The 24,360-nt window shown below is 38.6% G+C and overlaps 1 protein-coding gene across 2 annotated transcripts; it reads right to left on the bottom strand.

Annotated features, from left to right (window-relative positions):
* Positions 1-2,683: 2,683 nt before the first annotated feature.
* On the bottom strand, positions 2,684-9,498 carry LOC124170681 (inosine-5'-monophosphate dehydrogenase 1b). 2 transcript variants are annotated; one of them, XM_046549580.1, is made up of 12 exons: positions 9,432-9,498; positions 9,184-9,282; positions 8,736-8,784; positions 8,558-8,659; positions 8,345-8,473; positions 7,629-7,784; positions 5,635-5,922; positions 5,461-5,551; positions 5,135-5,374; positions 4,865-5,021; positions 4,275-4,418; positions 2,684-4,185 (listed from the first exon to the last, which is right to left on the bottom strand). In XM_046549580.1, the coding sequence occupies exons 1-12, from the start codon at positions 9,467-9,469 to the stop codon at positions 4,080-4,082; spliced, it is 1,599 nt and encodes a 532-aa protein (XP_046405536.1). In that variant the 5' UTR covers positions 9,470-9,498; the 3' UTR covers positions 2,684-4,079. The 2 variants fall into 2 exon arrangements, with proteins under 2 accessions (XP_046405536.1, XP_046405537.1); XM_046549581.1 differs by having other exon boundaries at positions 9,380-9,490.
* Between the last annotated feature and the right edge of the window lie 14,862 nt (positions 9,499-24,360).

The following is a 24,360-nucleotide window of genomic DNA, read 5'->3' on the forward strand; positions in this document are numbered from 1 at the left end:
GTACTCCATGGAAACCTACCTTAATCGGTAGAATACTGTAATAATAATCAAGAATAAAATTTTCTCAAATGTCTCTACTAGAGATGGGTCAAAAAGAACCGAACCTCCAAAAGTAACTTTTCACTGTAATGAACCAGTTATAAAATGAACAGTTCTCCAAAACTTCCAGTTCACTGTTCATGACTGCACTGCACACGTGCGGCATATTCGGCCCAACAGTTATAATCACGAAGAGGTATTTTGAACTGCAGCTTACTCCATCAAGTGCGTGGTAGCTACAACAATGGCAGGTAAGATGCAGACCATCCAAGGCAACTGAAGTGTACCATAGGCGACCAAGCCCCTCCCTGTCTCTATCATTCCCTTCCGTCCACGAAAAAGAACAGGATACCTGTGAACGGTTCAAACATGTTTTCAAAATATTAGGTTTGTTTTAGCCGTTCTTTTTCTCAGGGTATTCATTTTGTGGAAGCCGTTCTTTTCCCCACGGCGTTCATTTTGAGGAGGGTATTCTTTTCTCGGAGGGTGTTCTTTTTTTGGAGGTCGTTAGTTTCCTATGGCTGTTCATTTGGGATCTTGCATTCATAATGATTTCGTGTTCATTTGAACATTTGCATTCAATGAACAGGATGCGATGGTTCAGGTTCGCGGTCAACTTACGGGTCGGTTGTCTGTTCACAATTTGTGCTATGGTTCAAAGTTAATTTAAACGTCAGGTTAAAACTTTAGTTTGATTAGTTATTGCAAAAATCTAATTCAGCAAATGGAAAACTTAAACATAAACTGTTTACTTATATTGTATCCACTTTATATTTTGCTATTAAATTATTCTTAATGGAATTAACTTTTAACGGGGTTAATCTGTATTTAACCCTGCGTTGCTTTATAAGGTATGAACTGTTGACTTTGGGAAACAAAAATTTGGCTTCAACTTTCCTCAAATTACTGGTTTGTAGTGTAATTAGGCATTGGAGGGGAAGGACTTGGTACTTTTCCGGAGGAAGTCTTCATAGGCATATATACATCATATGCGAAGGAATGAAAACAATATGTTACCTAAGGCGATATTATTTGATGGCATTAGGTTTTTCACATTGTGAAATTTTGTATTATCTAAGGTATTTGTATTTGCGCATCTAAGGTATAAAATGTATCTACGCATTTGAATCAATTAACCACAAAACCTCTTTCTTTGCTTTCCATACTTAATATTTAAATATGTAACAGAATTCCTTGGGTGTAACATATAATACTATTTTTTTACATTCTACCAAAAGTACTAATTTAGCAATGAAACTGATTGCGCATGCTATTATTGACAGTTAATTGTATCGTTAGAGTGGATAGATACCCAGCACAGGCTGTAATGAGGAGAGAAAAATCGATATCTTACCGAGGAGTCTTACAGTAAGAGAGAGATTCACATGAAATATGAAATGAAAATGTTTATGAAGAACAGTTAGCTGTGTATGGAAGTCTAAATTGCTCATAAGAGCAGCATTAAAAAAAAAAATTTCTGGTGCTAAATACGAATAACATCAGACGCTGTGTTGATAAATATTAATTCTGGCTTATTCTACAAGTGGACAACAGATATTGTCCTCCACATGGAAAACCAAGTGAAGGCCTGGGACAGATTTTGCTTGAAATAACTATGACAAGCTGCACAAACCATGATACCACACTTAGCTTTCATTTACTCTTAACGTCCGATAAAAAGTACTTTCCACCCGAATGACAGTCACTGTTCGCCACGAATATATTTTGAACTGTTCTTTTTACTGAAAAGGAACAGTTTAACCCACCTTTAGTCTCTATGATATGCCATCAGGCATTGAGATAAGAGCCACACCCACTCAAATGCCACTTCATTTTAGTACCTTTGATAACATATTTACTTCTTACGGTGGCATACTTCGCGGATAGCAGGTGAATTAAGAGGTAAAAAAAGGGTGGCTCTATATATGTATCACAGAAATTAACCAGTGAAAATCATATAACGTTATGTTTACTTCTGTTGACCCCCATCTGCCAATGCTGACTAATTGCTTGACTGGTGATTTCCATGAAACTTGACATGACAACACAATGGGAGATCTTTGTTCTCTAAAGATTAATATCGTGATTTGCTCTCACACAAACAATCCTAGTCTCAGAATAAGCAAACAAGTATCCAATTCAAAATCATGTTATTCTTAATGTACCTCTACACCTATCACTATGTAAGAATTTGCGACAGGAAAACTTACAGGGATATATAATTTCAAGGCATCTAAGGTATAAAATGTATCTACGCATAGAAAATCAAGCTAAACCACCAATATGATATGGCTTATCCCAGGGAACGAAAGCCATTTATGAACTGTCAAAGTCAATCTCACAAGTTCGTCACTTGAACACAAACACAAGAAGAGGGAATTGTCAGTGGAAGCTTTGAGATTCCTTGACCAAGAACATGATCTAATATAATACCCCAACCATTTTAACTCAGCAGTGCTGCAAAGGGCACATAGTATTACGTGGCTGTAATCTATGCCATCCCACTACTCTAGGTCACCCAAGTCTTCAGGGTACTCAAGAAAAAACAAACCAAATGGGAACAAAATTTCACTATATAACGAACATTCTCAATCATATAAGTGAAAAGGAAATGATAGAGGAAAAAAGTGAGAAAAACAAAGAATAAATTGCATAATTTTGCCATTTTATTCACCAATGTCATACTGCAATTTGAATTCTAAAAAAATCAAAGCCTTAGCATCAAAATTGCACAAACAAATTCATATAGGTATTAATTTGGCTATCTGCAGAGGCATTCAAATATAAAATTAATTTAAGGACAGTTTTTCGGTACATTATCAGGTAAATGTAACAGCACTAGGTTGACAAGAGACAACCTATGCATGTTTAAGGCTTTCAGAATGATGAATTAGGTTGTATGCAGAAATCATTTCAGAAAACACCTCAAATTCATTAACTTCTTCAAGGTGCTGACTGTAATGTGCGCAGATTAGGACCACAAGGCTCCTGCAACATCCAATTCCAATGCAACTATTTACCTACACATCAAACTGAATCAATTAAGTATCAAATTCCTATCGCCTAAAATATTAACTGGTTGTCACAATACTTGCGGACAAGGTACTCAACTGTACCCTCCATTCCATTCACTAGGGTTAGCTCCACCCATGGTGACATTTATTAATTGAGGATAGGCTTCTTGAATTCATTGTATCCTCATTTAGAATAGATACCCCAAGGAGATTTTTTCTCACATAAAATTTAACCTTCTTTGTATCAACAATTGAAATTGTGTCACCCACAATGACACCATCACGCAAGCAATTTAACTGTCATTTCGTTTGAGTCAAAATCAATTTCTTTCCTCACTGTGACATTTAACAACATGAAATTCATCTCACACCTTGTTATAGCTATCACCAGAATAGTTGCAACCTAGGCGATTCTCGATAATTTTTACTTTCATTTCATAATATATGCACTCTGAACATTCACCCATGGCGGTCTTTGCTAAGTTTAAGTTCATACATTTCCCTTAATAAAAGTTCTCCATTTCATTATATTATCACTGACAGCAATTTTTACGGCTATTTATTTTGACTGTTCCATTTCTTTTTATCCACAATATTAATTTTTTCTCGCAGTAATATTTAACAATAAGTAATTAGGATTCCAATTCGTATCTACAATGACACCCCAAGTGACATCCCTAACGACATTATATCTCAAAGAGTCTCTCTCTCAGATATTACTTTTCTCATAACATGCTGCTTTCAATATATCTATAAGGTCAAAAACATTTAAAAAAATTGTGACTGACAAAGTCATAGTATCGTTTAGGAATAACAATTCCACTAAACACATTTAGAAATCAAAATATGATGACAATCACCATGCATATAGACTTAATGGTCCCATCAATTGGAGAAAAATTTCTCAATTCTATGATTAAAAATATACAGTTAATCTGATTCATGACAATACTAAAATGAGATCCGACAGGTAACCACATTAAAGACCTGTATTATTACTTAATTCATAGATTCATTGATACTAGGTCAGAACAATCTTTTTTCATAAGAGAAAAGCCCATGAACACCACCCTCAACTTGAGCAGACTGAGTTCTTCTTTCAAATTTGAGGTCTCCTGCATACATCATAGACCTGAAAAGTAACCAGTTAAGTATATGAAGATAATTACCTTAATAAAGTCATTATAACGAAATTAAATAACATCAGTTAAATTGATTTACCTTAGGATTGACAAGCTATTTGCACCTATGTCTTGGCAACCATGGCATATTCCACATTGAAGATATGGCAGGAATCTTAACACAGATCCTTTGTCTACAATAGAACCACTTACTCCCTGCGCCACCTTTAATTTGTCAAATTCACTAAAAAGGAACAGTTTCATAATTTAAAATGCCATCCATAAAAGATATACACAACATGCACAAAATTTTAAGTCATTGATGACTTCCAGTAAGTATCTTCACTCTTAATCAAATTTATAAAAAAAAAATAATCACATCAGATAACTGCAATATTTTCTCCTTTAAAAAAAAAAAAAAATAAAAAAAAATAAAGTCTTTCCAGCACAAGCAAAGGAAGTTCAATCAAACATTATTCAGCCTGTAAATAAGTTGGTCAATCTTGATGCTAATTTATCCATTGTGAACATTTATTTTACCGTATTGAAGACAAGTCTAAAAAAGACAAATTCACAGGAAATTTAACTCAAAGGAAGATTGCTTCAATACGGTACTGAGGGAAAAAATAAATTAGTATAAAATAAGACCAAAATTGTTAAGTACTAGGGAGAGACAAAAATAATAGTCACCTATGAAAGTACCGGTCCATTGCAGAGCCCTGGGCATCTTTCCTATCCATTGCTTCCAAACTTCCCATTCCACGATATTTTTTTAATCTGACACCATCAGAAAAATAATATTCACCGGGAGCCTCAGACGTCCCAGCTAGTAAGGAGCCCATCATCACTGAAATGTTAGGCACTCCTTATTTACATATCCTATTACAAGAGAGCAACTTCAACTTCAGTTAATAACATTTCTCATCTTATACATAATAATAATAATAATATTCACACAACCTGTGGAAGCTCCAAGGGCAAGACCTTTGATAATATGGCCAACAGACTGGATCCCACCATCTGCTATCACAGGAACTCCAAATCTTCTGGCATACTCTGCCACTTTGTAAACTGCAGTCCCTTGTGGGCGGCCAACAGCCATTACTTCCTGAGTGATGCAGATAGAGCCACTACCCATTCCAACTCTTAGACCATCAACTCCTGCATCTATCAAATTCTTCGCTTGGGCAGCTGTCACAACTATCAAAGAATTCAATTGTACCATATGACATTGCTCTAACAGAACATGGCCACATTAAGATATTTGTGCAGACGAAATGAATTACCATTTCCACCAACAACTTGGAGGTCCGGATACACAGACTTTATGTGTTTGATCATGTCGATTTGGTACACAGAATTTCCTTGCGACGAATCCTAAAAAATATTAATTTTCCATCACGATTCCACCATAAATGGTTGAATGCAAACAATCTCGCATGAGATTATTTATTACTCACCAAGACTACCACATCAACCCCAGCTTGGGCCAAATGTTTAAGGCGTATTTTATCTTCTGATCGAGTGCCTATGGCTGCTCCCACGAGAAGCTGCTTATTATCATCTTTTGAGGCATTGGGATAGTTTCGTGATTTTTTTAAATCAGTACGTGCTATGAGGGCCACTAGCTCTCCTTTATCATTAACTATAGGCAACTTTCCCTTTTTAGATTTTTCCAAGACAGAATTTGCTTCCTCCAATGTCACATCAGATGTGGCTGTAACCAAATCTTCTAGGCGAGTCATTACCTATAAAAACAAATCCCAGCATTTTAAAAGCAGTGAAACAAACTATGGTTTTAGACAACAGACTGAAGATTTTAGAGAAATTTTCAGCAATAATTAACTATGATTTCAAAGAAGGGCAGACAACTGAAATACAACGAAAGAAACCCTATGTAAGGAAGAGATCCAAATTAAAAGATATAGAAGAAAAAATGCGCTAACAGTAAATTATCCACATAAACAGAGAATTTAAAGACCAACAGCAATGAAGCATGTCAACTACCCAAGGTGGACATTGACTCAGAACCTGATTGTTTCTCTGAATGTTATCTCATAAAAACTTTTCCAGTTTGCAATCTCTTAAACTTAAAACTGAAGTAGCAAAAAAATTAATTTATAGATCAATTTTCCACTGGAATGAACCTGAGTGGTAAAATTGAAGCCAAAGCCATGGAAAATTTTAGAGGACAGCAAAAGCTACATAGTTATTTGGAATCTTCACTGAAAATTCTCAGCATCATGTAGGTCGATCAGACACAGATCCTATTTCCAAATGAAGAGTGAGCAATGATACGAGGGAAAGATATAATGTCAACGCAGGTGAGAGACTATGAATTACTTCCACCAATATCCACCTATTGCTGTTGCAGGATACTACAGAATAAGACTAGTGAATTTCCCCAAAAGTTTTCAGAGCACTTGAAGAAATACTGTCCCCTATGTTTGTACACATTAATATGCTTGGATTTCGAGACATATTAGAGGCAAAACATGAAACCACGGTAAGTACCAATATTCTTTTAGCTAAATGATGTGCAACAAAGCAGCTCACCTGGCATAGTAATTTAACTGAGAAGGATTACTTATGCTTGATGCATTATCAAAGTAGGAATCATTTTTTACAGCGAAAAAGATATGGTCCAGTGAATCATGGAGATTTGGGAAAGGGTAACTTCAGTACATCTTTATGAATAGTCTTATAAGGGATCTGGCAATATTCAATTTCCTAGAGTTAAACTACAGTGAACATTCATCATTGAGACATGCTTAACACATTCAATGCGGACCAGATTTTCATGAAAGTCATCAGAATTGGCCGATATAAGAAGAAAGAAAAATAAGGATAGGCTTTCATGCCATAACTTATGCTCAAATACTGCTATTTACAGACGGCGCACACTGGTCGAAAGAGGGAAGCTTGCTTAAGACCATGCACATGATCAGAAGACTCAGAATTGGATATGGATATTAGTCACATACGGAGGCAGAGAAAGGCCGACTGGCAGAGCATGTCAATTGACGTGCTCCGCGCTGAATGTGTTAACAAGTATATAAGGTAATTTCTTGGGTTGCGATGAGATGTTACCAACCCATTTATTTTATGTCCAAAATTATCCCTAACTCTATAACATTGTAAGGTCATAGTTCAATGTCCTGTACTCTCATTACAAAATCTTTGCTGCATCCAAATGAGAATTACAAATACAGAAATAAATTTTTGGTTAAAATTCTTCCTCTCAAGAGAAAAATGCACCATAAAAAGTGACAATTGATGGGGTTACAATCACTCTGTACTCGCTACACTAATATTAGTATGGCTCAACGCCATTGCTCTCACTGCATCAAAGTGTCACTCATCTCCACAATTAAATACTAAGGCATGAATCCGACAAAATTGTAAGCTACAACTATGGATTATTTACTGCAGAATGATTAACTCAGCCACTTGCCTGTTCCAACTTTAGTGAATCATGCTGACTTTCTTCAATGAAGTCAATATCACGAGAAGTAACTATTCCAACCAATTTTCCACCTAGTTTCCCATTTTCAGTTACAGGAATACCGCAAAAACCATTGGCCTTCTTAACTTTGAACACATCTGATACCTGAAAACAAAATAAATTCCATGAATTCATGAATAACTAATACTGAAACATCATCACTGAAGTGAATCACACTGCCAGCACAGATTACTATGTGGTTGCACAGACAGTGAATGGATAGCATTAAGGATTGTGATATGCAACCAAGAGGCTAATATTATTTCATCACGGTTGCATACCAGTGAAATCACAACATTCGCTATGCGTAAAGGAAAGCCTCACTGGGCTGATATTCACATAAATATCCAGTGCCATGATACCGACAATTGAACTGATACTCAGGCGAAATAGGGAAAATTATGCGAGTGAATCACACCCAAGTCATCCACAGTTATCATAGGTCACTACCGCAGGACCCCAATATAAATGCCTGCATTGCCGCGAAAACATAGCTACACAACCAAACTTACAATTCAAACTTGGAATCGTAAAGACAGGACATGATAACATGGAATGTCATAGGTCAACAGCTGAAACCAATCTAAGCAAAAACAAAGTTAAACCCGAAAGGTACTGCGAAGAACATAAAATTAATGCAGCTTAGCTTCTTGACATTCACTCACATGGTGGTTCGGGCTTAACACAACTGGATCTCTGATGAACCCCTGCTTGTACTTCTTCACTTTGTGAACTTCATTGGCCTGGTACTCAGGAGAACAGTTGTGGTGAATTATTCCTATGCCACCACACAGCTAGAACATATGAAAATGATTATGATACAAACTATTCATTTGTATGACCACCAATTCATAACATCAACATCAATCAATAATTACAGCCATTGCAATTGCCATATCAGACTCTGTGACTGTATCCATTGGAGACGAGACTAGAGGAGCTTTTAGGGATATCTTTTTAGTAAGCGCCGATGTCAGGTCCTGAAATGTATAACATTTTTCACTAAAATAACGAATGTTTAGATTACCCCAGGTTTCCAATGATATGGGTACTTACAACTTCCTCAGAAGTGAAGTCAATAAAACCGGGAAGAATGATGAAGTCGCTGCAAAAGAAGCCAATAACCGGTAAGTATCAAGCATTCGGAATATATACATATTTGACAACAAATAGTAAATACATTCGATCATTGATAAACCGTTCTTAATTCGATGTCCGAATTTTGCTTTACGTTCCTTCATAACTTTATTAAATTGATACTATAACCATCCGAATAATGAAATTACAAGCACAGTGGAAGTGCATCTACGGATCAGGTTATATAACCTAGGAACTAAGTAGGTGCATTCCTGAACGAAATTTAAATTATTTGGGCTTCAAGTGCTGTCACCCATTGACCAAATGTTGAACACTTGCAAAATACGAGCAACAAAAACAGTCAGCTGTTGCTACTACCCCGACGGTCTGCGGTGAGAACCATCGGCACGTGTTTCTAAATACTTACTTGTAAGTAAGTCCGTCTCCTTTTCCAAACAACTGCGCACCAGTAAGACCATCTTCCGGCACGTAACTATTTCCCCCACATATTAAATAGTCAGCCATGCTGTATGCAAGCGATTAATTTCAATAAGTTAAAATGAAACCGTAGAGCCAACACAAATGTGACAAGTAATGCACAAAAAACCGGCTCCTCGTCTTACTTCAAACGGTACGAAGAATATTCTTAATAATCACCACGTGGGGAAAACACACCTGACCGATGACCTGCGCCTCTCTGTTAAGTTAATCATACAGAATGCAAACCCTGAATGATAGTCATTGACGCGCGGTCGGCGGCTTTAGCCGAGCGCTTCGCGTTTGCCAAGTGGCATTTGTACAGTAAACTTTAGGATTTAATTTCTTATTTCAAGCCATAATAAAGCTAATGAATTTATTTTAAATCCTATTTTCAGTTAATTATCTTTAAATCCTTGCCTTAAACGAAATACAGTTCGCATACTTGGCAACATTGTAATTTGCGCGTAAAACAAACGCCCTAATAACCTAAATTTGATTTGCTTCGTGTTTTAAAGTTGCTATCATTGGCTTTAAATGTCAGTGAAAGTACTAAATGGGCGAATAAATAGCGTATTAATTTAATTCACTAACTAAAGACAAATTATTGTCATTGGTAGCAGCATATTTAGTTACTTTTGTGATTTATATGGTTGTGAGCGATGAGACGTACATTTTCCGGTCCGGTATGTTGTAGGAATTTAATTTAGGAATTTAATTAATATGATATTTGAGATAGGCATGAAAATAAATTTATTTCGCGTGTATATTTATTAAAATGTTTACTTAAAAAACAGGATATCATGGGACTTAATTGGAATTATTTTGTCGCCGATGTCCTGGATCAGTATAAAAATATACTAATTCATTTTTACCTTCATAATTTCCTGTTGATTCCTGCACTTTAGTTTCTCAGATTATCTCAGGCCAGGATAACAGTAAATGCAACAGAGCCACCGGCAGTTGTATCAAGAAAGGCGTTTTGTCCCAGACCAACTCTTTTATGGGGACTCTGAGGGGCTCCCGAAACCATTATCAATGTTTTAATGGTAAGGACGGGGTGGGGGAAAGATCCTTTGAAAGCAAAAAATATCCAAGGTCTCCGAATGTTTTTGCGGCTCTTAACTTGAACCCACGAAGCCTTCATACGCGCTTGGAGGTGAATGCTTACAACGGCGTGGGTGATTTTGATTGCCATCACTTCTGCTTGGAGATGCTTGCTCTTCTGCGATGCTAGTCTTGATGCTGATCTAAATATATTTGAAATTGCGATATTATTACCCCGACCTTCTGTGAGAGAAGTGCTTTTGGGACTGATAAGGCGTGGAGGGGAGTTGGAGAAAGGTGAGGAACATGGGCCTGTCTGCAGTGACTGCCAATCCCATCTCCAAGGGTCACAAGATTAGCCTTGAAAACTTATACAATCGAGTGCAAAAAGGGGGCATCGAAGAGCAAGAAATGTTTTTAGTTTGAAATGAATGTAATGACTACTCAGGGTTCGAAGCAGTTAGGAAATTCGAGGGAGATATCCGAGAAAATGAGGTCATGGCCAGGGGAAACTGCTGTGGCGCAGCAAAAAGAGAAAAAATTGGTAGTTGAATGGACAGGGCGTTGCTGCGTCGAGATGGGCCTTTTGCTGCCTTTCTGGGTAGGGTGGCATGGGATAGCGTGAACTTGGCGATTTTTGAACTTATTTCTACTACTTGGCTCAATTGCACAATATACCTTGCTGCATTTTTCCATAAAATTCCTGTGTGCAACAACTTTGCTATTGGAATAAAGCCAGGGAAAGAAAAAATGGCGAGAAATCAGGGGAAAATCAGGGAAATGGAAAGTTGGTATGAACACCGCTACAAGATCAGACTAAAAATTATTTTTCTCAAAAGGCTAAACATTATATTTTTCACGTATTTCACGAAAAAATGCTACTCTCGACATTCCCATTCAATTCATTTATATGGCAAGTTGATTTGCTGAAAAATTACGGGAAATATTAATTTACGTCATATTTGATATTCGTTGGACACTTGATTCATAATCATTCATTTAAAGTACTCAAATTTCGGGGGCGCTCAAAAGAACTCTTACAGCCCGCGCGAAAAACACGCCTGTGGTGAGAAAATATGGTTGTGATAACTGCTTTCATGAAAAGTAGTCACCGTTTGATGAGTTTGACATCGAGTTAAGGAGTCTGAAATCTCCAAGTACCGTGGAGCCTATTAGGCGCCGGATTCAGCATCAAAACTGGGCGAGGAGTCATGGCCTCGGACTGGGAGTATGGACCACCCCCCGAGAGTGAGGGGCATCTTTACATTAGGGAGTTCTACACTCTACGATAAATAGGTACAACTCCAACATCTCTCACGTTTGGGACTTGTAGCCATGCTAATGCATATAATCTCCCATCAATCCTCTACAAGGATACAAAAACTATTAAACGAAAGAAATTTTAAAATTTTTTAATAAAATTTGGGGGAGGGGTCATTACCCCTTTGATCCCCCCAAATCTGCCCCTGCCTATTGTACTAAATGTAAAATTTATTGTGTTGCGAGAGCAATTGATTCGTTCATTTAGATCCGAAATTGTAATTCATAAAAAGTATTCGATAGATGGAAGAGAAACACAAGCTACGACGAAAAATAAATCACCCATTCAATCATCCTATTGTAAGTTCGAAGTAGAAGAACGTGAAAGTTGCCGTTCACTTGTCATGAGGTGGTGGCGTCATTTGAGTTCTCATCTCATCTCCTCGTTCTGGGAGGACCTTTCATTGAGAGAAGTAATCGCTCAGTAGACTACAAACAACAACAAAAATCACTGCGCGAGGCCGAGGCGTAGCTGAAAAGCGGTGGCCAGCTCTGCTCGTGATGTCATCAACTTATCTATGTGAGGGTTATCCCCGAGATGGTTAAAGACGTAATGTACGGCCACACGCTTTTACCTAAAACGGAAGGAGATGTAATATTACGTCTGCTGCCGTTTAAAATTAAAGTTTTTCTAAGTAAAAGAGATAAATTAATTTTACATCATCCCAGCGATCCTAAAAGATGAAGAGCTAAAATTAAGATAACATGAAAATCTACCAAATAAAATAAATAGAATATAACTGGCTGGTTTCCAAAATTATGGAAAAATGGCCCATCAGGAACAAAGGCACCCCTTTACAACAGGACACCCTTACTCACAATGCCTAAAAAAATTCAATTTTCGTGATTTAGGTTTAGGTCGTCGTCGAAATTATCTTTAGGACCATATATTTCCTCCATGATCTTTTTCCGGGGAAAAACCTCAATTTTTAACGGAGTCCTGTAAGACAGTGACGGCGTGGTGGAAATTATGTTGGTTAAAAAAAACCAACAAATATCCGTGCATATTTTCTTTTATTTTCATTAGCCTCACCGCAATCGACAGATGATTTTGTATCAATTCCATAGAAACCTACATTATTCTGTATGTGTACCAGCGTTTGCATGATCTGCTAAATATTATAATTCCTCCCCCAGTTCATTATGTTCCAGGCGTAGAATCGGGTAAATATCGTGGCCCTCTCCCCCTTCGGAATTATTCCTTAGAAAGGAATATTCGAGCGGTGATTAAGGTGTGAAATAAAAATTCCGAGAATTGAACCACGGACCTTAGGCTCTCCGGGCTACTGCGTAGACCACTACACTAACCAGATTTCTGAATTCCCATGACAATTGGGTGGTTTCCTATTGTTTTTTTATTGCCTAAATCGAAATTATATTACTCCTGGAGTACGCATTTCACGCTTTTAGATTTTCGAATGACGATATCTATTTTTCGCGATTAAACGAAAAGTGAAAATTTTTAAGCGCGCGAAAACGCGACGGCTAAGTAGGAATGATGGGAAAAGTCCGTGTGACGTATTTGTTCGCGCTGACGCCCTGTGAGGTGACCTTGAGGCGAGGCTTGAGCGCTGATACGACGCAGGATGCTAGCAGGTAGCAGAGTACCCTGCTAGCAGGTAGCACTTGGCTTAAATAAGGATTATTAATAACCTATCAAACGAAGGAAACTCTCCGACCTCAGGCAGTTTTAATAGGTGATTATTAAGACATGTTTCCCTGAGCACTGTGCCTCATGCATTCATTGGTAATCTCAGACGATGTAAAACTCCTATCTACTCGTATAGAAACTAGGTCCCTGTGACGTCACGTGGAGTGGCATCGCATGGGCGCCAATCTGGCCTTTTTCAAATGAGGTTAAAATTGGCCATTGCTATTCGTCTAAACCGGTATTTCTAAAACCAAATAATTTGTATATAATGAATACACTAATGGTGGGTAACGAATCGCAATCAATGCCTTTCGTTTTCTTTGATGAAGGAAACTACCCTATTGTACCGATGCTTATGGTACAAGGCCCTCGCGGTCCATCAAGAATGGCAATGTATTTGCATATACACTAGGGCGGATCGGAAAAATCGATTTTTTTCAAATCCATCTGGCCCAATGAAAAAAAGTTGTGGGACCGATCAAAAATAAGGCCTGAAAAATTTGAGACCTCTAGGTGAACCCCTGACCCTCGCTCAAATGCAATTTAGGGGGGGGGAGGGTCAAGATTCGAAAAATGTAATATTTTATGGTCATTTCCTATAGATTTTGCCGAGTTACTGCCCTATAGAACAAAAATTTCATGCATTTTGACGTATCTGCCACCGTTTAGCCACAATATGCCTAATTTGAGTCCGCGTCCGCGAAGAAAATATTCCAACGCCCACGCAGCGTCGCGGATACAAGAGCCGCAGGCCGATCCCCTCCCCTCCCCGCTCGCTTCTACCCCTCCCACGCTTCCAATACAGCAAAATTCATTCCGCGTATGCTGCTAGGAGGTCGTTTATCTTTGATAATATAAATAGGAAGATGGTAGAAGGTAATAAAGGAAGCTTAGTGAGACGACTTGTCCCTTATTAGGCGCCTCGTCGGGGTTAAACAAATCGATGTTACCAACTTTTAGAGAAGTGATGGAATAGTTTTAGATCCGAGAACGCAGGAAAGGAGCCTACGGTCCATGAAAAGGCCTCTCGAGTGGCTATAAAGGTGTGCGAACTATGGTGACGCTTCCCTTCCATTATGTGTGTGACTAAATGGATTTAGCGATGCAACAGGAAGTACTAAAACTTACGGAAAATGGGATTAGGCCAAAAGTAGGGTTTTAGCTGAAGTACAAAACTCAAGCACTTTTGACAGAACATTTGAAATTATGCGATATTTTTGCGAGTAAGTGCAATAAGGAGTATAATGTTCTCCCCAATGAAGAAGTATGTTGAGAGACCAGCGGACGAAACTATAGGAGTGGCTATAAAGGTGTGCTAACTTCGGATATGCGCTCCAATTTCGGCTTTGTCCGACAGATGTGATTAAATGGATTTTGGGCCAAAGCCGCTCTCGTCCCCTCCCCTCAAGCCTCTCCCACGCGCCAAATGCACCAAAATTCACACCAAGTGCGTCTTACTTCGTTAGTCTAAATATTTAATGTTTCAGTATCGTCTGTGGAGGAACAATCACGAAAGAATTTTTCAATTACCTGCTTTCCAATCTGTATTTCTTATGTCAGTGTCATTCCTCGTCTTTCGCTGTTGTCAACAAAGTTTTGGTGAATTTCTTCACGAATCTCTCGTCCGTATGTATAATAAAAAGAAATATTTAACTTCAAATTTGAACGTTCAGCAATAGATTTTTGAAAATCCACAGCACTAAGGTCAGATGTAGCCGGAGGTACTGTGGTCTCTCTCCAATATGTGATCAGCGAGTAGTCATTAAAGTTGATATTAAAATCCAGCACTTAAAAAAAATCTCGGATCGGCCGCCAAACGCATACTTGCAACAATGCAAAGTCGGTCCTTAGATTGCCCTCCCAATGTTTATGTCGCAAATCTAGGTCAACTTAGTGCAATTAGCAAATAGACCTCTGTAAGGGATGAAATATGATTTGATGCTTTCCCGGCGAATGATGTGGGTAAACTCTTCTCGAGATTCAACGAAATTTATCCCTGATGATGAGCCCCGAGTCGGAGCTTGAAACGTTTGCCATTATGGAAAAATTAACCCGGTGGGAATCCCGAGAAGAGTTTACTCACATAGCAAGGGATGTTGGAATTATGCTTGTAGCATAGGGATGATGCCTCCTTTTTGGGCGGTATTCACCATCGCATTCAAATCCTTTTTATTTTTGAGTATCTAATTTTCACTCGGAAAGGAATCGAGAATCGCAGATTTTATAACTTTTGCTAATCCTCCGACGGGGGAGGCAAACCCAAAAGTGGGACCCTGTTTCTTCAACTAACATCACACATTCCCCTTAAAACTTGGATTGATAAGTGATCTTGCCTTTTTTCATCAGACTAAAGTATAGTCTTTCACTCCATAAAAATGTATTCCTTTGATGACACCCTTTGATACCCCTCTTTTCGTATTCACAATAATTAGCATCTTTTTCTGTCTACGTAAGTAATTCTTGCAAACTACCTTGGATGTTTCTTACGAAGTTATGATTTTTGCATCAACTAAAGTTGCGGGGACGATCATTGCTGTTTCTTGGTTCTTGCATATACCTCTATGACATTTGGCAGACGCATTTTCCACGCAGAAGTTCCCGTTTGAGTTTAGTCCTGAATTTTTATTTGATGAGGAACGCAGAGATAAAAATCGGATGATTTCTCTTAAGTTTAATTTTCTTCCGATGAATTGATGATGAAAATTTTTGATACTATTTTCCCATACAAGAATTGACGATGTCGACTCAACGCTCTCCGACGATTCTCTTTTTTTTCCTCAGTTGTCGAGTTTCTTTAGGACTCAATCCAGCAGGCATCATCTTTAGTTTCGTCCGCTGGTCTCTCAACATACTTCTTCATTGGGGAGAACATTATGCTCCTTATTGCACTTACTCGCAAAAATATCGCATAATTTCAAATGTTCTGTCAAAAGTGCTTGAGTTTTGTACTTCAGCTAAAACCCTACTTTTGGCCTAATCCCATTTTCCGTAAGTTTTAGTACTTCCTGTTGCATCGCTAAATCCATTTAGTCACACACATAATGGAAGGGAAGCGTCACCATAGTTCGCACACCTTTATAGCCACTCGAGAGGCCTTTTCATGGACCGTAGGCTCCTTTCCTGCGTTCTCGGATCTAAAACTATTCCATCACTTCTCTAAAAGTTGGTAACATCGATTTGTTTAACCCCGACGAGGCGCCTAATAATGGACAAGTCGTCTCACTAAACTTCCTTTATTACCTTCTACCATCTTCCTATTTATATTATCAAAGATAAACGACCTCCTAGCAGCATACGCGGAATGAACTTTGCTGTATTGGAAGCGTGGGAGGGGTAGAAGCGAGCGGGGAGGGGAGGGGATCGGCCTGCGGCTCTTGTATCCGCGACGCTGCGTGGGCGTTGGAATATTTTCTTCGCGGACGCGGACTCAAATTAGGCATATTGTGGCTAAACGGTGGCAGATACGTCAAAATGCATGAAATTTTTGTTCTATAGGGCAGTAACTCGGCAAAATCTATAGGAAATGACCATAAAATATTACATTTTTCGAATCTTGACCCTCCCCCCCTAAATTGCATTTGAGCGAGGGTCAGGGGTTCACCTAGAGGTCTCAAATTTTTCAGGCCTTATTTTTGATCGGTCCCACAACTTTTTTTCATTGGGCCAGATGGATTTGAAAAAAATCGATTTTTCCGATCCGCCCTAATAGACACTCCTGTTATTTCTTTTCAAGGATACACAAAATATTAAACGAATAAAAATTAAAAATATTTGATAAAATTTGGGGAAGTCGTGTTCCCTAAATCCGCCCCTGCCTAGTGTCGCCATGGAAATGCTTGAGCAATGAGGTTGTTCATTTAAACCCGATATTGAAATTATAATAAAAATCATTAGTGCAATGAAACATAAGTTTCGACGAAAAATAAATCTTCTCCATTCTTTTATTCTTTTGTAGGTTCGAAGTCAGAAAACATGAAAGAAAACTTGCGCATGACAGTATGTGTAGTATTTCGAAGTGCCCCGATAAAATTGTCATAGGAATTGAAGAACCTGGCTAGCGTAGTGGTCTGCGCAGTGGCTGAGAAAACCAAAGGTCCGTAGTTCGATCTCCGGTCCAGGGGAATTTCTTCTCAAGGCAATTTATGCATATTTCACCGTCGCTCACGCGAAGGGCTTCAAAATATTACCAATCCAATATCGGATTTACGGTTGGCTCTGGCAATTAACTTCAGAGAGGTGTTAATCCGACTCTTGGCTACTCCCGTGCAAAGTTAAATCAAAAGTATTCTCAGATGGTTGACTAAGTCAACTGAAAACATTTCTTGAAGTAGAATCTGAGTTTTTCCCGGCGTATGCTCTGCAGGAATATTTCTCGGGTTTCCCACCGGGTGTCGTATCGGGTTGTAGTTCCCAACGTTTCCCTTATGCCCCAAAATTTGCGAATGCATGAACAAAATTAGAACAGGTTCGAGTCAGGGTCGCATTTAGGAGGAGGGGTCTCTGGGGCCTTGACCTCCCCAAATTTTATGGAACATTTTATATTTTTAATTAGTTTAATAGGTTTTGTGTCCTTGTAAAGGAGTAAAGGGAGTGTATATGCAAAGGCATGACTACAAGTTCCAAATGTGAGAGAATTTTGAGTTGTATTTATAATAGAGCGTATCGTATTAAAAAAATACTCGGGAGAACGCCCCTCTCTAACGGGGGTATTCCATGCTCCTCAGATCCAGGTCATGGCCCCCTCATCAAATTTGAAGCTGAGTCTGCCCCTGGGTCTATTTTATGCTCATGCATTCATTCATTGGCGTCGTTAAACAGTGAATGTTAGCGTCCATTCTCACGTTCATATATTTGAACATTAACTTGTGTTGTTAATGTATCGTGCAACCAGGCCTTAACATCTAGTGATAAACTACATGATTAATGAGCTGCTTCCTGGAGAAAATATGCATATCTACACGAGGTCAGTTATGCAAATAAGATAGCGCATAAATAAAAGAACATGGCGGAAAAACTCAACTGAATGAGAAACAGATTACATCGAATTGCGCATGAAAGAATAAACCTTATTCGACTGTATTCCCTGATTTTCATTGTCCCTAATATGGCATGCAATCCTATCCTTTCTGCAACTTTTTCTTTTAGCTTCTTTACGTGATCCCTTATGTCGCAGTATAAACTTATAAACTTCGCGAATATGACCGCATTGTGTATATCTTAATATACATACGTATCTTTTTCCTGTTAAATGGTGGATGAGAAGTTTTCTTTTAAGATTGCCGTTATGTATCAAGTGAGCAGAATATTTTTTCTCTTATTTCATTACACGATTAGTGTAAGCAGAAGACTATTTCTGCATGCTTTTATGTTCAGCATTCCGTATGCAATTGAGTGAATGAAGGAAGAGAGAAATGATATAAAGGGAATCAAAATCTGTTTTTAGGAGCCAGGATAGCGCCATCAACTCCTCACATCAGGTGACCACAGATTGAAGGAGTATCTATGAAATGGTGATAACATGTCGTCATTGTAACCGTCACTCATAGTTTGCTATCGGCGCTCATGGAGGGTCACGTGTTGCGGATTCCTCTGACGAAGAAGAAAGTGAAGCCCCTCAAATGTTTGCAGTTTGCAGAAAACATGAGGGGGAAATGATGCACTGTATCCCCTCGTACGAATTAAGAGCATGAAATTGGCTTTTGCCCGGCTAGTTTCAAGGCTAATCTCACGAGGCGGTAATGCAGCGAGAGCTATTTTCCCGTTCTCTCATTGGGGATTATACCATCCTTATCTCGCACCGTCAAAAAATGGGAAAATAAGTGCCGAAAACGTTGTACATCTCTCCAAAAAGACTAGATTTTCTGCTTCTATGAAAAAAATCAATGATTCAGAGCAACTTTGAACCACGATCATGGGTTAAAAATCTTGAGTTTGGCTCGGCGCTGCTCTCCACTGAATCCTCGAATTAGCTTATGATATCATATCTACGAAAGACGTCTAATTTATAGGTTAATCCTTTTCCACCACTTTTATACTCGTTTATCATTCACATTAAATATGTATTCACTCTCGTTTATCTTTTTAATAATATAATCAGGAGAAGGAAATTCCGATTGTGTTCACTACTCATTCTCTTGAATGCATGCCCAAATAAAGTTAGATTCAAACGGCAGCGCAGAGTTTTTTTCTCAATGGCAAGCACGCTCAATGAACTCTCAATAAAAAGAGAGAACGCTCAATACAAAGAGGATTCTCTAATAAAGATATTGGGACACTCAGATGCTTACATTTCCCCGATAAATTGCCAAGTCCTTAAATTCTACGCATCAGTTGTTTTTTGGGAATACCGATGCCGCAAATACCAGCGCAGTAATTAACTTCAGGGTGAAGCTGAAGAGAATCTGAGGGAGTTGCTAGTTGGAACTCTACGGTAGTAATTTGCTTGCGGAGGTAATACTTTGAATTGGGAACAATTTCTTTATTCTGAAGGTTGCATTATCATCTCAGGATATCACATCGTCATAACTATGGCATGGGAATGAGAGGAAATATTGGGTAGAAAGAGTGGCTGGAGGATAGGTATTGATCTAAGAGAAGAATAATGTTCGGTGAAGGAAAATTGAAAAGGAGAATGAATAAGTAAATTGCTTGAGATAATGAGAGATCCAAAAGAGGGCATGTAGCCAGAGGATAATTGGGGATTCATGGGATATCCGCGGCCGAACTTCAAGTGGAACGCAAGAGAAATACTTAATGATTTTGGGGAGACGGAGAGCAAGCTGGACTGGGTGATACTTACGGTGACGAAAAAAATATTAATGAATATTTTAGATCCTTTCAATAGATAAGGTTCGATTGATTCATAGCTGACCCCTCTAACGACTTTTTCTTAGGGTTTGAAGATGGAAGAGGTCCCAAAATTGCTTGAGACAGAAAGTGTGCTGGTAACAAAGGTAAGCGTCAAGGGTTACTCGCGAGTTTGATTAAAAATTATATCGGGAAAAATGAAAACTTCGAAATGCTTAACCGCTATACCCAAGAAATCATTGCTGTTACTGCAAATCTTATTCTCTTTCATATGAGAAGCCAAACTAATTGAGCACAAGGATCGATAAAGAAACTTCTCTGGGAACCGATAAAGCTCATCTGAAAGAAATACCTCAGGAATGCACACTCTTATTTGTGCTAATTGCCTAAATCGCAAATACTGGATAGCAATCCGAAATTTATAGCTGTTAGCTATTCTTGGTCGACTTACTCCGCTGTCTACCACACTCTAGATGCATCCCACTTTCTGATGTCCTTTATACGCTACAGATTCTTCCCCGTTTTGTTTTCTGTATTTTTTGTGCTGCATTTTTGCCGGCTCAATTTTATTTTTGTTGTTTCATTTAAACATATCGTAAGCTGTTTCATTTTATGCATATAATTAACAGGTCTTTCTTTTCGTGATATTTTCATTGAATTCGTGTTCAATTCACGAGTCGCTTATGTGCATACATAGAAATTAGAGTAAGGAATGTGACGATGGGTTCAACACGTACTGTTATTTTACTTAACTCCATAGAATGAGAGTTTGATATGAAGATTTAATAAACTGAAATATAACTTAACAAGCAGGCCTTAGTGGCCACTGCCAGGAACCGCTGGCTAAGCAATTGAATTTCGTGCTAGGATCCGCACCATTCCCGCTCATCAGCTATCCTGATTGATGTTCCTGCATAATTATACAATACTTCATGCTGAAAATGGTAAATATTTGGAGGTTAATACCGAATTCGAATGAACTCAAAAGATAACCTATTCTTACGGCAAAGAGATGAGTGGAATCAATTCAGATTTGATGTAATTTGCTCGTGACGCTAATAAATTAACCGTGAAACTTTCCTAACTCGCTATTAATGCATCAATTTTCAATTTGAAGTTTCCTCAACACACAATGGAATTACAATGGAAATGGAGTAAGATTCTTCCAGGGAAATCCACATTGTTAGGCACGCCACTCAATGATCGAATTACATGTAAAGCTTGCAGTGGCGGACAGATGGGGGGGCGCAGGGGGCGCGCGCACTCCCTTTGCGGGTCCACCCGTATTGCCAAACATAGCAGAACCACAATTTTAACTTTTTTATATCATAAGATAGTATTGTCTTGAATATGTATCTACCGATCTGATCGTTGGATTATTCTTCCTCATAGAATAATCCTCCAATATCGTAAGAACATTAATGGCTTGCCGGGTTTCGCTTATAGAAGGCCCCTCTTCGCTTCTATAGCGTTGAGGTGTTTTTTCCCGTCCCGTTCCTTCCGCTCCTATCCTATCCCAGAGGCGTCGGCGGGCTCCTATCGCGGCGGCGCCTCTATCCTTTTCCCTTCCTCTCCGGCCCCTCCCCGGGTGATCGGGCGTATAAGCCAATGGCTTGGTTTCCGGCCCCGGTGTGTTGTATCCTCGAAGGGCTCCCCTGAGCCCTCATCCGTTGTCTTGAATATGTGTATAATCACTTTAATAAAAAATTTCTGAAGCTCTGCATGTGACTTGATTATTTTTTATTACGATAAAAGTAAAGGTAACTCAAGATATCTTTTGCACCCCCCTTGAGCTTTCTCTGTATCCGCTACCGACAGCTTGTGCTAGCACGAGGATTGGAAAAAAGTAACCTTGTCTTTGTACGTGTCTTGTGGGGCCTAAAGTAAGTGCAAAGCGTAGAATGAAATCTCTTAGGTAAGTGGAAGGGGACATAACGAGAATAGTAACATAAATAGAGAAATAGCTGCCACGATTTATCGATAACCTTTTAAAAGAATTCGTGGAGTTTTACTTTTCAAACTGGCAATACTACCAGAAAGCCCGTTTTTAATGGGAAGAATCCATATCATGGGAAGAAAGGAGACTAAACTTAGGGATTAATGGTTAATTACGTAATACACGGAGAACATAAATATTGAAAACAGCTCAGGACATTTTTAAAGCCATCTATTAATTTAATATCATCCGTTCGTACGTGACTTAGATCCGAATTTCGTATCTCCTCACATGAATTGAACTTAGCAACATCTGTCGAAGATATTATTTAATATTTATGTTTCTTTTGAATACGTTATGAGTGTGGCTTTAATTTAATACTAATGTTTTTTTTAAAAGGGGGACTGGTAGACCCGCTGCCTGAAGTGTATGCTACCTCCCAAAAATGGAAACATGTTTTTGGAATGAAAACGAAAGCAAGGTATTATTTTCTTTGTTTTCTTCACTTGACTCTCCCTTTTTGTTCCTGCCTTGGAAATAATTCTTTTTCCTGATAAAAAAACAGGATGGAGACAGAGAATTTCCATAAAATTCACTAAACCTCATTTCAATAGCTCAAAAATTGAGAGAGAAAAGAACAATATGGTTACATAATGACTGTCTGATACTGCTGGCGCCCACAAAAGGTGAGCTCGGACTCGCGGCGTTTTAGGAGCTCGTTTTGGAGGCTCCGCCCCCTAAAAGCTCGAGAGGAGATTTGCCATTCAAAGACGGTGTTTTAGAGTTCTGAAAATTGATTTTAAATTTGATTTTTTGTTTGCATAATTATAAATGAAGTCCCAAGGGCTAAGTTTATGTGCTTGATACTTAAAAAGTCAGCAATGTTCGTTAAAAGTTTATGAAATTATTCTTGGAAGTTGGAAGGAATTCGCAATCATAAGTATATATACTTGGTTCATAAATAAATTGCTTTCTTATAGTTTTCCCATATTTTAGAGAAATGGGTATTTCAAAATATAATGAAGCGAAGGTGAAGGTTTTCATTAGGTCTGCTAATAATTGCATCAAAGAAGTTCATTGAATATTTTTGCTGAGCAATATATTTCTTACTTGATCTTCAAGAAAATGTCCCGCTGTTATGGTTTGTCCGGCAGGTTTTGCTGAAATTTATCTTTACGGTGATAATATATGCAGCAATTAGCCCAAGTTGGTTAATTGTATATTTTACGTGGCGGAGAAAATTATTTTTAGCTAATTTATTCGTCATCATCATCAACAGACATCAATCATAAAATTGGTGTGACGCAGCTCACCAACCACTTCTCGTATCAGCTAATCTTTTCAAAGCTACATTGTTCTTTTTCTTTCCATCCTCCATCACCTCGTCTGTGTCTTACAATATGCCACCATTATTCCCAGCCACCTCCCCTGCAACGAGAAATTTCATCAGACCATCGGGTCTCATCTTGTGGCCGATTAAATCGTGCCAAAGTTTTCATCAAATTTCTCTCCTTTTTCGGAACTTCCACATTCCTCACTCTACTTATCCATTTGAACTCCATTGCTCTTGTATGATACCATAGGCGGATCCAGGGGGTGGGGGGCACGGGGGCACGTGCCCCCCCCAGACCCTTAAAAATATGCTCGATTTTTAATACGGTCCCATTGTCATTTCGTTCGTTTTGTATAACAAGGTATCCTTGTGCCCCCCCTGAACAAAATCCTGGATGCGGCCTTGCTTGTGCCCCTCCCAGAAAGAAATCCTGGATCCGCCCCTGTATGATACCACATTTCGAAAGCCTCCAACCTTGATTTCGCTACTGCTGTCATCGTTCATGTCTCACCATGGGCGTACCCAACGAGGGGCAGCAGGTGGCAGCTGCCCCACCTAGAAGCAAAAGTAAATATATCTTAAAAAGAACTTATTTTTTACACCCAAGAAAAGTGACGTTAATACATATAAAAATTTAATAACAATAAAAATATTTTTTTGAGCAAATATAAAAAAAACTAATAAACTAATGTTATTTATCTTTTGGATTCCTTAACCTTTTCTGTGTTACAACTTGAACGACCACGGCTTGCCCCCCCTCTAGATTTGGTCCTGAGAATGCCTTAGTGTCTCACCACCATAAACAAGGATGCTCTTAATCTAAGTCCTAATATTTTTCTTCCCGACTTCAAGGCTTACATTTTCAGGTGCCAGGAAACTAATCTTTTTGAGGGCTGCCCTCTTTGCTTGGGCTTTTCTACTTACTATTTCCTTCTTTCTTCGTCCATTGTTGGTCACTTTTCTACCCAAGTAGCAGAATTCCTTCTTTTCTTCAAGTTTATAGTTCCATAGTTTCAGGTCAGTCTTCAGCCCT

The sequence above is a fragment of the Ischnura elegans genome, chromosome X, assembly GCF_921293095.1.
Source record: "Ischnura elegans chromosome X, ioIscEleg1.1, whole genome shotgun sequence".
Lineage (NCBI taxonomy): Eukaryota > Metazoa > Arthropoda > Insecta > Odonata > Coenagrionidae > Ischnura > Ischnura elegans.

What these genes read in the sequence shown, in the direction of transcription:
- LOC124170681 (XM_046549580.1), bottom strand. Translation starts at nt 9,469, where the DNA reads ATGATTAACTTAACAGAGAGGCGCAGGTCATCGGTCAG. An exon ending in TGTTAAGCCCGAACCACCAT is followed by an intron (nt 7,785 to 8,344) that starts GTGAGTGAATGT and finishes TTTTGTTTTCAG; the next exon opens with GTATCAGATGTGTTCAAAGT. An exon ending in CCAAGTTGTTGGTGGAAATG is followed by an intron (nt 5,375 to 5,460) that starts GTAATTCATTTC and finishes ATTCTTTGATAG; the next exon opens with TTGTGACAGCTGCCCAAGCG.